Source organism: Lactuca serriola, chromosome 3 (assembly GCF_051521515.1).
Source record: "Lactuca serriola cultivar US96UC23 chromosome 3, Lser_US96UC23_V15, whole genome shotgun sequence".
Classification (NCBI taxonomy): Eukaryota; Viridiplantae; Streptophyta; class Magnoliopsida; order Asterales; family Asteraceae; genus Lactuca; species Lactuca serriola.
Window position 1 is genome coordinate 214,837,510 of NC_136410.1, and position 15,103 is coordinate 214,852,612.

At 41.4% G+C, this 15,103-nt stretch overlaps 1 protein-coding gene across 1 annotated transcript in view; it reads right to left on the reverse strand.

The window, feature by feature from the left end:
• Positions 1 to 3,996: 3,996 nt before the first annotated feature.
• LOC145096026 (uncharacterized) overlaps positions 3,997 to 15,103 on the reverse strand; it is a 42,281-nt gene continuing 31,174 nt past the window's right edge. Inside the window, exon 2 of the mRNA XM_079033810.1 lies at positions 3,997 to 4,285. Coding sequence (XP_078889936.1) covers positions 3,997 to 4,285 — 289 coding nt within the window. The remainder of the gene's footprint in view (positions 4,286 to 15,103) is intronic.

The window sequence follows — 15,103 nt, forward strand, 5'->3', positions numbered from 1 at the left end:
ATATATATATATATATTTATATCAAAAATCCGGTAATATCCGAAGAAGGAGTCAGCATCCTCATCCGAGTTACGCGCTGCGTAACCCCATACGCCCGGCGTACCCGAGGGCCTTGGTCTCGGTCCGTCCACGTCGCCCCTATGCGAAGCTACTGACCCGCCCCATCCGACCCGTCCAATCCGATCTGTCCCATCCGAAGTCGAGGCAGTCGAGGACTCGCTCATGCATGACGTACGCGTACGCGCTGCGTACGAGCATACGCCCCACGTACCGAGGCTTCTCAGACCCCCTATAAATAGAATGCGAGGGTTTCCGGAAAAATTTCTCATTTCTCTCTTTTCTCTCACGATCTTGCCTCGATTTCCGTGCCCGTTCAAACCCGAAGCTCTGGTCTTTTTGCTCAAGTCCCGAGGGTCGATTTTACTCCGGAGATTCCCGAGAATCCCGAGAAAAATCCGTTTCCCAAGACGAAATCTGCCCGGTTTTCCATCTCGCTATCTTCAAACTTTCAAATGAGTTCATACCCCTTTAATCAACCTTTGAAATGATTTTAAACGTTTTAAATACTTATGGGGGGGGGGGAATACAAGTTAAATACTTATAGTTATTGCTTCAATGACATATGATTGCATTAATCACATGTGATTAATAACTAGGGAAACCAGTGATTTTATCATTGTTCAAACTGTCTATCAAACTGTTTTACTTCAAAATGTTTTACACACCCTTTTACTTTTCAAACTTATTTACAACTGTGATTCAAACAAATGTTCCTTATACTTAAACTGTTTTATAAAACCTATGCCTTCAAATTGTTTTATAGATTGACATCAAGTCGATCTTTTCTTAAAATAATACTTATGTTTCAAATGTCTTATAAAAACTTATTTATGCTTTTATATTATAAATTGCATGCCCATATATGTATAGATGTATAAATAATGTTTAAAGGGCTTAGGAAGGCCATCCGCCCTATTTCCTTTTTCTCGATTTGGATGTGGTCTGGTGGGATTTCGGGTGACCATCCGAAGGTCGTTTCAATATTAATTATATATCAAATATACATATATAGGCATAAAAGTACTTCCATATTCATACGTACTAGACACACCATTAGTAAGTTACCATCGGGGTAACACAGGTTCATACTATTACAACTGTTAGATCAATGAGTCAGTTCATTCATGAGTCCATATACAACTATACTAGGAAGAGAACATATACAACTATACTATGAGAACATATACAACTATACTAGGAAGAGAACATATACAACTATACTAGAACGAGAAACGTTACCCTTATATTAATACGTTAAGAATTGTGATCCACTGTATCGGAGCATGCCTTAAATGTCATGGCCCGAATTGTAGCCAGAATTCTCTTGGAGGGAGAGCGTGAGTTTGCGTATAGATCTATACTGGATTGACTATCCTACACCTTGCTGCTAGCTACAGCCGGACCTGCAGGTCTGCGGGTGCCAAACGTCATTCCGTTATTACGACCATTCGTATGTCGTTGTTACCAGTCGATAGCATGGTGCAATTATCACATTTTACCTTAATATAAATCCGGTTTAAGTTAGTTAGTACAGCAGTAGTTACTATAAAACTAAGCTACAGTACTACAATGATTTACCCATTACATATTTTTAGTGAAAACCTCACTTGAACTTTAATGTACAAACTATATTTTGTTAAAAGATAGTTGCACTTGGGAAATTACACACTTTTACAACAAACGAACATACAAAATAGTTAAGCCTTGGTAGAAGGCTACTTTAATAGAAAATATAGGTTTTTCTGAAAGATTCAAACTTTTACAAACACTTACATACATTTTACAAACTTATACTTGAAACACGTTCAAACGTTTTTGATAACAAACACCGTCACTAAAATACTTATGAACTCACCAGCTTAATGCTGATAAACTCTTTCAAAATAACTTGTATTCTCAGGTCATCAGTAGACAGGTACCGATGCCAGCTTTTGAGAAGATGGAGCGCATTCAAGACTCATCATATTATTATTTTGATTTACCTTATATTTTTGGTGTCTAAAACTGTACAGAACACGCTTGTATTAAAATTATATATTTAATTCAATGGATGATGTTGTTTGCTTATTTACATTTACTATGTTGTGATACTTTACATGACGTCCTCCGCCCCAGAACGTTTCCGCCGTTCTTGGTTTTGGGGTGTGACAAAATTCTCTTACATCGGCTCTATTCCTGAAACCATGCTCGGTTGTATCTCAGCATCAAGCAATCTTCTTCAGCAGTACAAGAAACGTAAGTCCGTCGGTCCACGTGAGCTTACTCCTACAATGCTTCGCTCCATTGACAAACCAGCCAAAAGGGGCAAGAAACCTGAATCGCAGAAGGAGGGACCGGTAACAAAACCATCCAAGGGGCAGATCCCCAAGAAGAGGAAAACTGATAAAGCTGCTCCTTCTCAACCTCAACCCAAAAAGTAGAAGAAGCCTGCTAGGAGACTTATTCTTCAATCCTCAAGCCAAAAAGCAAAAGAAGCCTGCTAGGAGACTTATTCTTCAATCCTCAAGCGATTCGGATTCAGAATATGTTCCTCCTAGGCAGAAGAACGCTCCATCTTCAGACTCTGTGAACAAAAGTTTTGATGAAAAGGCTTCGGGTCGAGGGGATACTCCACCTCGCTCCCCTACTCCAGAAATTCTGGTTCATTGTTTGCCTCCTTCACCTCCACCTGTTACAATTCCTGCTTCTATCCCTCCTATCTCTTAAACAACGACCTCTCAACCCTTCACTTCAAAACCCATTCCCATTCCCATTTTCACAGATACAACCTCTACCACCACCACAAAACCTACATTCACTATTCTCAAACGACCTGTAACCGAACCTACTTTTACAACCGAACCTCCAGTAACAACCGAACCTCCAACTTCTTCCAAACCCTTATCTCCAACACCTTCTACAGAAGAAAAAGCTCGATTTTGGGCGGTGAGGAATTGGAGTTCGACTCCACATACTTTAGTCCTTACCGAGTACAAAGTGAGGATGATGACGATGAGCCTATCACCAAACGTCATCCCAAAGCGGTAAATGACAAGCTGGATCAACTGCATTCCTCCTCTTCCTCAAGAGCTTATTCAGACGCCGCATTGAAGGCCCTGTTCTCTTCCGTTGTTGCTGAGCATTCAGCCTCATTATCTGCTGCAGCCAAGGCTATTGAAGCCTCCACTTCCCAATGTCAACAGGCCTCTTGTGTTGTTGATTCCTCTAAAAAGGAGTGCATGGAAGAGACCACAAAAGTCGATAAACTAGTTTCCCAGGCTCACCTGTTCTTATATTCTTTGCAGGCTACTACTGCCAAGAATGCCGCCACTATTAATTCTTCTGTAGAGACTCTTCAACAGACTCTTCAGTCTGAGTGCTCGAAGGTTGAAGCGGCACGCCTTGCTATTGAATAGGCAAATGAAACATTCCATGCTAATGTCAACGAACGCTTAACTCAACTGCAAGCGGACTTAGCTATGGAATATGGAATTATGGACGAGCTTTCCAAACGCACAAATCAGCTTAAATTGCAAACACACAAGCTGCAAACTGCTTATGCTGAGATTGATGACCTCAAGTCAGAAAGGGAGGTTATACAGAGTTCTGCTGCATATGTTCACTCCATCCTTTTTCATCTTATTGAAGGTCATAATCCACTGGTCACTATCACCATCCAAAGGCATTTGGCAGACAAGCTCCGACCGGCACTGGACGTTCTCAGCCGTATCGAGGGTGTTCCGGTGACTGGTGTCCAACCGTAACAAGGGGGAGAGAAAGAGTTGAAGCAAGAGACACATCAACCTCCTCTATCTAGCTCCAAGCCAGCTGCTGAACCGAAGGGTAATGAAGCTTCGGTCAGTAACAAGGATAAGAAAAAGAAGAAGATTGGTGAAGACGATACAAACAACGAAGATGATGTCTACGTTGAAATTCCCAAGAAGCCTGTTCCAAAGGTTAACTCTTCTGAAAAACAAACTGAAGAAATTTCCATGAAGCAGAGAGTAGAGCTAGAACAGAAGCGAAAGGAGGCGGAGCTCCTAAAAAAGAAAAAGGCCATGTTTCCTGAATGGACAAAAGATTCGCTTCAGAGGTGTGCAATTGACGAGCAGCTATTCTATGGCTTGAGCCGATAATGTCATTTAGCCTTGACAACTCCAAAGATGTGCAGTTCGATATGCCAATAACTCGAAAGGCATTCATCTTCCACTGTTTCAACTTAACTGCTGCTATTCCATCTCCAGACCTGAATGTAGATATGGATCTGTTAGAGATTTACTTGGAGTTTGCTCAACCTCAATACCAGACTTGGAGCTCAAAGAAGATAACCACCGTCAAGGTGATGAAGCCATATTCAGCAGGGAAATTTATCAATGTCAAATGCAGGGTGACTAGAGGAACCGAAGGCTCAGTTCACCATTTTTCCCTTGCTGATCTACCGAACCTCAACCCCCATGACTGGATACTCCTCAACAACATTCTTTGGTCAAATCCTCATGAGTATCAGCCAATTATCAATCATCTCAAGCGTATGCTTGTTTGCTACATACATGAGGTAGCGAAGATGGACCAGGAAATTGAATCTGCCATACACAAGCGACCATTGATCAAACCCATGGGCAGAGTTGTCAATGTCAATTCCATGATCAAGGGGAAGATAGATTCCAAGTATCACACAGTAATGTTTCTCAGGGGCAAAGGTCAAAAATGTATGTTCGCTCTGACAAACACCTTTTCTCGATGACTTGTCTCGAGCATATCTTGAAGATCACACAAAGGTGCGACCAGAACAGTGCTGCTGATAAAAAGTTGTTCGTTGACATGCTGAGGTGGTACATTCTATTCCGACAGACTCTTCTCGCCATTATTCCTAAACTGTTTAAAGTTATAAACACGGTGAGACCTACTCAGAAGAAATAATCTCTCGCCTCATTTGACGCAAAGGGGGAGATTGTTGAGTCTAGTGGATTGTGTCATGGGCTCGGTCCATAGCCTAGTTTAAACGCCGGTATTGGGCCTGTCCAGCCATGCATTATTTTGTATGAGGGTTCAGTATATAAGTTGCATGCATGCAGACTCAAAAAAAATGGCTTTCATTGTTTTCGTTTTCATAGCTTGAAAACCCTAGCTCGCCTCTACAGTGGAAGTTCTTCATCGAGCTCTGCTGAGGCGTGACTCAGTTTTGAATCATAAGCTCATATTTGATTATGTTTTGTGTTCGTTCTTATTTTGTTCTTAAACTGTTAAGTTTTCTTTTATCGTACTTGTGAAAGATCTAAACGATCTAAGAGTTTTGAACTCATCAATATGTGATTGATCTAAGGCCACCAAATCATTAATAGAAGGAAGGTATAGGAGCTTACGGCCGTAAACTCCTAGTTTACAGCCGTAAACTCCCTTTGATGGTTCCTTTGGTGGTTTAACTCCTTCCTATGCCTTAGATTAAATCCTAGCAACTTTCCCCAAGTGATATTTGACCATTAAGCACCTTAAAACCCATCAACCATGAGTTCACGGCCGTGAACTCATGTGGTCATGGTCTTAGGGGCGAAAACTCCATAAGGAGTTTAGTCTTGAAGAGCAAACTCATTATCTAATCCCTATACGTCCGTAGATGTCACCCGGGTCACTCCAAACACTTGATTTTAAGTGTTTTCACGTATTGGAGTGTAAAATCATATCTAATTAGTGATTTAAAGTCTAATTAGATACATTTGTATATCATTTCGTATTACATAGGAACCTCGCGCGTTATCAAGCCTCGAACCGACACTTAGCATCCAAACCGATACGTTTTCTCGTTTGGTGAGTTCATACCCTACCCTTTTTTAGTGTTTTTCAATGTTTTCAGCGGGAGAATACAAGCAAAAGTACAAGAATATCTTGTACTTAAACTATTTATTACATTTAAAATATTTGATATTCACATGCTTTTAACATTGGAAAACAGTATTAACCAAACGTTAAACCTGTACAGTCAGTTTTCAAACTATTTGTGAAACTCTTTATAAACTGTTATGTTTTATATTTCACAAATGATTAGTTCCATATTATTATTGTTAAAAGCAACATATTGGTACGTTTGATTTGCCCTAGGTATCACTCCATAGAGATACCCGAGTGGAGGATTCACTGTTTGTAATAGATTTTTCTGTATTATTACTAGTAAATTTGTTATTCCTATAAGTTGGAGACACGTGCTCGAAAACACTCCACAGAGATACGCGAGTGGAGGACCGCCCCTGTAACCAAAATCTCTTAGATAGGGAGCGTGACTTGAGTGTATAGATCTATACGGGGCTGACAACCCCGCACCTGGCTGCTAGCTACAGCCGAACCGAAAGGTACAAGGGTGACGAAAGTCATAAATGGATAATGGACTACTTATTGCCATTTTTTAGTCTATCGTATGGTTATGGAACTCGCAATTTGGATAACAGAGATTTACTTATTAGTAATAATGGGTTAGTAACTAGTTTACTTTATACTTATTAGTTTTATATACATGATAAAACTAATACACTTCACAAGGATAACAAGGTTTTCAGAATACATCTTTTACATTACATTTTAGTTCGGTAACTAACTTTTAGGAAAATATGAAATTTTCCTGGGATAACCGTTGTTCATAACCAGATTTGTGTAACAAAACAGATAACCAAGCTTTACATATAAGAAAATATGGGATTTTCTTGGATTAATAACTTTTTCAGAAACTGAAAGTAAAATTGTTCATTTTTCAGAAAACAAAACCGCTTATGAACTCACCAGCTTTACGCTGATTTTCAAACTGCTTGTATTCTCAGGTCCGCATTAGACAGGGACCCATCGATCCTTTTCGCGAAGACGGAGTACGTAGAAGACATGTCTTTACTTTTGTTCATATATGTATATGTATAACACTTGTAACACTTGCTTTTCAAACAGTTGTAAATTTCGTATGTAATGTAATGGTTGTTTACTTTGCTTACTATGTACATGGGTTATGATACTCAACATGAAGTCACCTCCGCCCCGGAACGATTCCGCCTTCGGTTTCGGGGTGTGACAGATTAGTATCAGAGCCCCTGTTTATAGTGAACTAAGTATACCAAACCTTACATGGTATAAGACTGTAAACACTAAGGAGCCTAAGTGCTCAGAACTAAAAGTATACTTTAAAATATAAGTATTTTCAAAAAGTATATAAGTATACCTAACCGTCAAAATCCGTAACTACAAGTAGAACAAAACATAAGTAAATGGGTGTTGTACGCTGCGGTTAAACCTGGGCAGTTATGTAGTCGTGTCTAGGATCAATATAGCCTGGCCAACTATATTCATTCGAGACACGGACAACATGTGCTTGGGAGTGACTGTAGTGTTCAGCATGCCTAAAACTTATCCAATACCCAAACAATGAGCCATCGTCGCAGCGAATCACGAAATACTATGGGATTATTTCTAGAGCCAACTTCGTTATAGAAATCCTCATTCCAACGTTGCTCCTAGATCATTCTTTTAGTGATAATTTATCACTCATTCCTGCTTTATCGCTTAATAGAATTCAATATCTGTCATATCTCTTGATTCAATTCAGAGGACTTACCATCCTCTTTTTCCTGAGCTTTATAGATCATGATGCCTCCAAGAAAGAGACCCAACTCAAAGAACAACAATCCTCCTCCGCCACCACCTCCTCCTCAATTTGATCCTGTGATGTTCCAGGCAGCTGTTACTACCGCAGTAGCAGCCGCCATGTCGCAAATGAACCCCGATGGTTCAGGAGGTGGTCCCCAGCCCCAAAACCAGGAAGGTAGCCAGGGACACCGAAAGGAGTGTTCCTATAAAGATTTCATGAACGCGAAACCTACGTCCTTCGATGGCACTAGAGGTGTCATTTCCCTCACCCGATGGTTCGAGAAAATCTAATCTATCTTTGAAATCTGTGCTTGTTCGGAGTCTGATAAGGTGAAGTTTGCCGCTTGTACCTTCACCGATAAAGCTTTGACTTGGTGGAACGGCCGAGTCAAATCCTTAACTCTACCTATAGCTAATGCTGTGGGTTGGGAGGCCATGAAGGAACTTCTTTTAGTTGAGTACTGCCCTCAGGGCTAAATACAAAAGCTGGAGCATGAACTCTAGAACCTAAAGATGAAGGGTTCCGATATCGCCGCCTACACTTCCAGATTCGATGACCTAACGCTACTCTGTCCGGGATTGGTTACCCCGGAGAGTAAAAAGATCGAGAGATTCATCTGGTGGCTGACCCAACCGACCAAAGGAAATGTGTTAGCTGCAAGGCCGGATACATATGACAGCGCCAAAAGCTTAGCCCATACTCTGATTGACCACAGTGATGACCACGAGGAAGCAACCATTACTCCTGAACCGACCAAGAGGAGTGGTGAGAAAAGAAAGTTTTGGTTGAAAAAGAAGAGTCAGCCTTCTCAAGGATCCTCAAAGAAATAACAGACTCTAGTAGTCCATGCTGCTACTATCCCTGCTGCTGCTGCTTCTGCCGTGGGATCCACAACTCAAACACCTACTAGTAGGTATGCTGGTAACCTTCCCCAATGTGAAAAGTGTAAATACCACCATAACCCCGGCCCCTGCCGTGAACTGTCATGCACCAATTGTGGTAAAAAGGGGCATACGATTCGATTCTGTAAAGCACCAGCCCAATCAGCCAATCAATCTTCCGGACCAGGTGTTGGTCAGGCCTGCTACAATTGTGGAGAAGTCGGGCATTTCAAGAGAAACTGCCCCAAGAAGGAAACAATTGATAACATCAGGAGAGTCCTAGCTACGGTACGGGAGGAGGCAGTCGCCGATCCCACCGTTGTCTCGGGTACGTTCCTTCTCGAAAACTCTTATGCTAGTATTCTTTTCGATTCGGGTGCCGAAAGAAGCTTTGTTAGTCACTCGTTCAAGCATAACCTTAAACATAAAGCTCAACCATTAACCGAAACATTTACCGTCGAGATGGCTAATGGTGAGAAAGAAAACACTAGCGATATCTTCATAGGCTGTATCCTTACCTTGAACGACCATTCTTTTCCCATTGATCTTATGCCAGCCAGGATAAAGAGCTTTGATGTTATCATTGGCATGGATTGGTTGAGTCCCAATCATGCTGATATCCATTGTTACGAAAAAGCCATCTGTCTCAACCTCCCCTCTGGTCAGACTCTCATGATCTATGGAGATAGGCTTAGCTCCAATCTTCGTATCATTTCCTGCATCAAAGCTCAAAAGCTTCTGCGGAAGGAGTGCCAAGCATTCCTAGCCCATGTCATTAACAAGAAATAGGAAGTTAAGGACCTCGCGAGCATCCTCGAAGTCTACAACTTTCCTGACGTCTTTCCCGAAGAGCTCCCAGGAATTCCTCCTAAACGTCAAGTTGAGTTTGGCATCGACCTAATTCCTGGAGCTACCCCCGTAGCCAAATCTCCGTATCACTTAGCTCCAGCAGAAATGCAGGACTTATCCAGCCAGCTCAATGAGTTGCTCAGCAAAGGGTTCATCAGACCGAGTTCCTCACCCTGGGGAGCTCCGGTATTTTTTGTAAAGAAGAAATAAGGATCCTTCCAGATGTGTATCGACTACCGTGAGTTGAACAAGTTAACCGTCAAAAACCGATATCCACTTCCACGAATAGATGACCTCTTCGATCAACTTCAGGGAGCCAGCTACTTCTCAAAGATAGACCTTAGGTCAGGGTACCATCAGCTACAAGTTCATGAGAATGATGTTTCCAAAACAGCCTTCAGGACTCGGTATGGACACTACGAGTTCGTAGTGATGCCCTTCGGTCTAACCAACGCACCGAAAGTGTTTATGGACCTGATGAACCGGGTGTGTCATCCTTTCTTAGACAAGTTCGTCATCGTGTTCATTGACGACATACTTGTCTACTCCAGAAGCGAAGAAGATCACAAACAACACTTGAGGTAAGTGTTGGAAACCCTTAGATCCGAAAAGCTATATGCGAAATTTTCCAAGTGTGAATTCTGGATTCGGAAAGTAACCTTCCTCGGTCATGTGGTAAGCGAAGAGGGTATTCACGTGGATCCATGCAAGATCAAAGCGATAGAGAATTGGTCGGCACCGAAGACACCCACATAAATCCGTCAATTCTTGGGTCTCTCCGGCTATTATCGGAGATTCATCCAGAATTTTTCCAGAATCGCCAAATCTCTAACCACTCTAACACATAAAGGTGTACCCTTTTGTTGGAGTGAAAAGCAAGAATCTGCGTTCCAAACATTAAAGCAAGCCTTGTGCAGCGCGCCTGTTCTGTCCCTGCCCGAAGGGACGGAGGACTTCGTTGTCTATTGTGATGCATCTAACCAGGGCTTAGGCTGTGTGCTTATGCAAAGAGGAAAACTTATCGCTTACGCCTCGAGACAGCTAAAGGCACACGAGGTCAACTATACCACCCACGATCTAGAGTTAGGTGTCGTAGTCTTTGCACTGAAGATTTGGAGACATTATCTCTACGGAACCAAGTGTGCGATCTTCACTGACCATAAGAGCCTGCAGCACATCTTCAATCAAAAGGACTTAAACATGAGGCAACGACGATGGGTAGAGCTGCTCAGCGATTACGAGTGTGAAATCCGTTACCATCTCGGCAAGGCTAATGTGGTGGCAGATGCCCTTAGCCGAAAAGAAAGTTCAAGCCGCAAAGTGAAGACACTGACGATGACTATCCATTCTCACTTATACATGCAAATCCAAAGAAGCCCAGTTAGAAGCCCTCAAACCAGAGAATGTATCAAGCGAAGCTGTGAGGGGAATGGATAAGAAGCTTGAGATCAGAGGTGACGGAGTCTACTGTTTCATGGATCGAATTTGGACTCCAAAGTTCGGAGGATTCAGGGAGGTTGTCATGGAGGAAGCACACAAGACCAGATACTCCGTTCACCCGGGTTCGGATAAGATGTACCTGGATCTCAAGAGACAATACTGGTGGCCAAACATGAAAGCCGAGAGAGCTACATTCGTGGACAAGTTTCTGACTTGAGCCAAGGTGAAAGTTGAGTACCAGAAACCCTCGGGTTTGCTCCAGCAGCCCGAGATACCCGAGTGGAAATGGGAGATGATTACCATGGATTTCATCACCCAGTTACCCAAATGTCCGAGTGGGTACGATACCATTTGGGTAATTGTCGATCATTTGACAAAATCCGCTCACTTCATTCCGATCAAAGAATCATTCAAGATGGAAAGACTCGCGCGGATATACATCAAGGAGGTAGTCCGACTGCACGGTGTGCCTGCGTCCATTATCTCCGACCGAGATAGCAGGTTTACCTCAAGATTTTGGCAGTCTCTTCAGAAGGCTCTTGGAACTAAACTAAACATGAGCACGGATTATCATCCTCAGATCGACGGACAGAGTGAGAGAACTATCCAAACCTTGGAAGACATGCTTAGAGCATGCGTCATTGATTTCGGAAAGTTGTGGGACACACATCTGCCTTTGATAGAGTTCTCATATAACAACAGTTACCACACCAATATCAAGGCTGCTCCATTCGAGGCCCTTTACGGTCGCAAGTGCAGATCCCCTCTATGCTGGGCCGAGGTAGGAGACATGCAACTAGCCAAGAGTCGATTCCCCGACAGTGCTCTCACTGGTCCTAAAATTATCTGCGAAACTACCAAAAAGATCATCCAAATCCGGGAACGATTGAAATCTTCACGAGAAAGACAGAAGAGTTACGCCGATATACGACGGAAACCTCTGGATTTCCAGGTTGGAGACCGTGTCCTGTTGAAGGTCTTTCCCTGGAAAGGCATGGTATGCTTTGGAAAGTGTGGGAAGATTAACCCAAGGTACATCGGACCTATCGAGATCCTCGCCAGGATCGGTCCTGTAGCTTATAAACTTCAACTACCTCAAGAGCTTTGTATCATCCATCCCATCTGTCACGTCTCGAACCTTAAAAAGTGTTTATTCGATGAAACCCTAGTAATTCCTCTTGATGAAATCGAGATCAACGAAAACCTAAACTTCGTGGAGGAACCAGTCGAAATCATGGATCGAGAGATCAAACGTACGAAGCTAAGCCGCATCCCGATAGTGAAGGTTCGCTGGAATGCCAAGCGGGGACCGGAATTAACTTGGGAGCGCGAAGACTCGATGAAAAAGAAGTATCCACATCTCTTTTCAAATCCATGATTTCTATCTTAATCTTGAATTTCGCGACGAAATTCCCTCTAACGGGGGGATAATATGACAACCTGAAATTCTTTCCGTCATTGTAACCCGTTCCGTCAATAAAATTCGTCGTTTTCGAATTGTTTCCGTTTCGTTATTAAATTAAGTCATTAAATTTGAGTCGTTTATTATGACTTAATGGGTGCTCAAACACGTTAATAACTTAAGAAAATATTCCAAATTAACAATTAGAAAAATTTTAGTTTCGACCATATCGGGTTACGACAACTTTATCGGGTGTGACCAAAAGCATCGTATAACGTCAGTATCGGGTAGAATTCCACCGTGTCCAAAACTTGAACCATATATAAAGCTCAACTGACTTCATTTGAATATTTTTCACCCTCTCTCAATAATCTCTCTCTCTCTCTACAACTCATTTCTTGGCCAAAATCATCCAAATTCAAGCTCCAAATCATCAAGGTAATCATCCTAACTTGTAGTAGAACCTTTTCAGCTTCCAAATCTATGTTCAAACTATGAAAATGGACCATAAACATGTGTTTACGGCCCTGGAACACTCATGGGCCGTGAACACATATAAGTTGGGTTTTGGAGCCCAAAAACCCTCCCAAATCACATTTGGAGCTTAGAAATTACTTAAAGACTTAATGGAATGGACTTGGAACACCTTGAACTCAACATTTGGGGATTAAACATGAGTTTACTGCCCAAGATCATGATTGTGCCGTAAACTCCATATCATGGGCAGGAAACTCCTTTTAAGGTGTTAAAATGCCATTTAAACACCTCCTAAGCCTTGGATTAAAGTCTAGAAGCAACCACAATCGATTTAGGGGACTTAAACATGATGAAAACTACCTCCATAGGATCTTACGACCGTAAACCCCCCAAGGATGGCTTCTGGGGCCGTAAACTCCAATATCATGGCTAAATGATGTCTTAAATCCATTCCAAGGCTTGTAAAATTAGTTTTAATCATATGTGATTGATCTAAGGCCACCAAATCCTTAATAGAAGGAAGGTATAGGAGCTTACGGCTGTAAACTCCTTTTGATGGTTCCTTTGGTGGTTTAACTCCTTCCTATGCCTTAGATTAAATCCTAGCAACTTTCCCCAAGTGATATTTGACCATTGAGCACCTTAAAACCCATCAACCATGAGTTCATGGCCGTGAACTCATGTGGTCATGGTCATAGGGCCGAAAACTCCATAAGGAGTTTACTCTTGAAGAGCAAACTCATTATCTAAGCCCTATACGTCCGTAGATGTCACCCGGGTCACTCCAAACACTTGATTTTAAGTGTTTTCGCGTATTGGAGTGTAAAATCATATCTAATTAGTGATTTAAAGTCTAATTAGATACATTTGTATATCATTTCGTATTACATAGGAACCTCGCGCGTTATCAAGCCTCGAACCGACACTTAGCATCCAAACCGATACGTTTTCTCGTTTGGTGAGTTCATACCCTACCCTTTTTTAGTGTTTTTCAATGTTTTCAGCGGGAGAATACAAGCAAAAGTACAAGAATATCTTGTACTTAAACTATTTATTACATTTAAAATATTTGATATTCACATGCTTTTAACATTGGAAAACAGTATTAACCAAACGTTAAACCTGTACAGTCAGTTTTCAAACTATTTGTGAAACTCTTTATAAACTGTTATGTTTTATATTTCACAAATGATTAGTTCCATATTATTATTGTTAAAAGCAACATATTGGTACGTTTGATTTGCCCTAGGTATCACTCCATAGAGATACCCGAGTGGAGGATTCACTGTTTGTAATAGATTTTTCTGTATTATTACTAGTAAATTTGTTATTCCTATAAGTTGGAGACACGTGCTCGAAAACACTCCACAGAGATACGCGAGTGGAGGACCGCCCCTGTAACCAAAATCTCTTAGATAGGGAGCGTGACTTGAGTGTATAGATCTATACGGGGCTGACAACCCCGCACCTGGCTGCTAGCTACAGCCGAACCGAAAGGTACAAGGGTGACGAAAGTCATAAATGGATAATGGACTACTTATTGCCATTTTTTAGTCTATCGTATGGTTATGGAACTCGCAATTTGGATAACAGAGATTTACTTGTTAGTAATAATGGGTTAGTAACTAGTTTACTTTATAGTTATTAGTTTTATATACATGATAAAACTAATACACTTCACAAGGATAACCAGGTTTTCAAAATACATATTTTACATTACATTTTAGTTCGGTAACCAACTTTTAGGAAAATATGGGATTTTCCTGGGATAACAGTTGTTCATAACCAAATTTGTGTAACAAAACAGATAACCAAACTTTACATATAAGAAAATATGGGATTTTATTGGATTCGTAACTTTTTCAGAAACCGAAAGGAAACTTGTTCATTTTTCAGAAAACAAAACCACTTATGAACTCACCAGCTTTATGCTGATTTTCAAACTGCTTGTATTCTCAGGTCCGCATTAGACAGGTACCCAACGATCCTTTTGGTGAAGACGGAGTACGTAGAAGACACGTCTTTACTTTTGTTCATATATGTATATGTATAACACTTGTAACACTTGGTTTTCAAACAATTGTAAATTTCGTATGTAATGTAATGATTGTTTACTTTGCTTACTATGTACATTGGTTATGATACTCAACATGAAGTCACCTCCGCTCCAGAACGATTTCACCTTCGGTTTCGGGGTGTGACAGATTGGTATCAGAGCCCTTGTTTATAGTGAACTAAGGCTTATTGAAACAAACACTCCATTCATTAAGTGAACCGTTTATAGTAGAAATGGACAACGGTAAAACAGAAGGCACTAAAGAGATACACTTAAACTTTACCCTAACTCTAAACTATAATCCCTTTCCAATCAGCCTCATGCCAGTCTCGATTAAG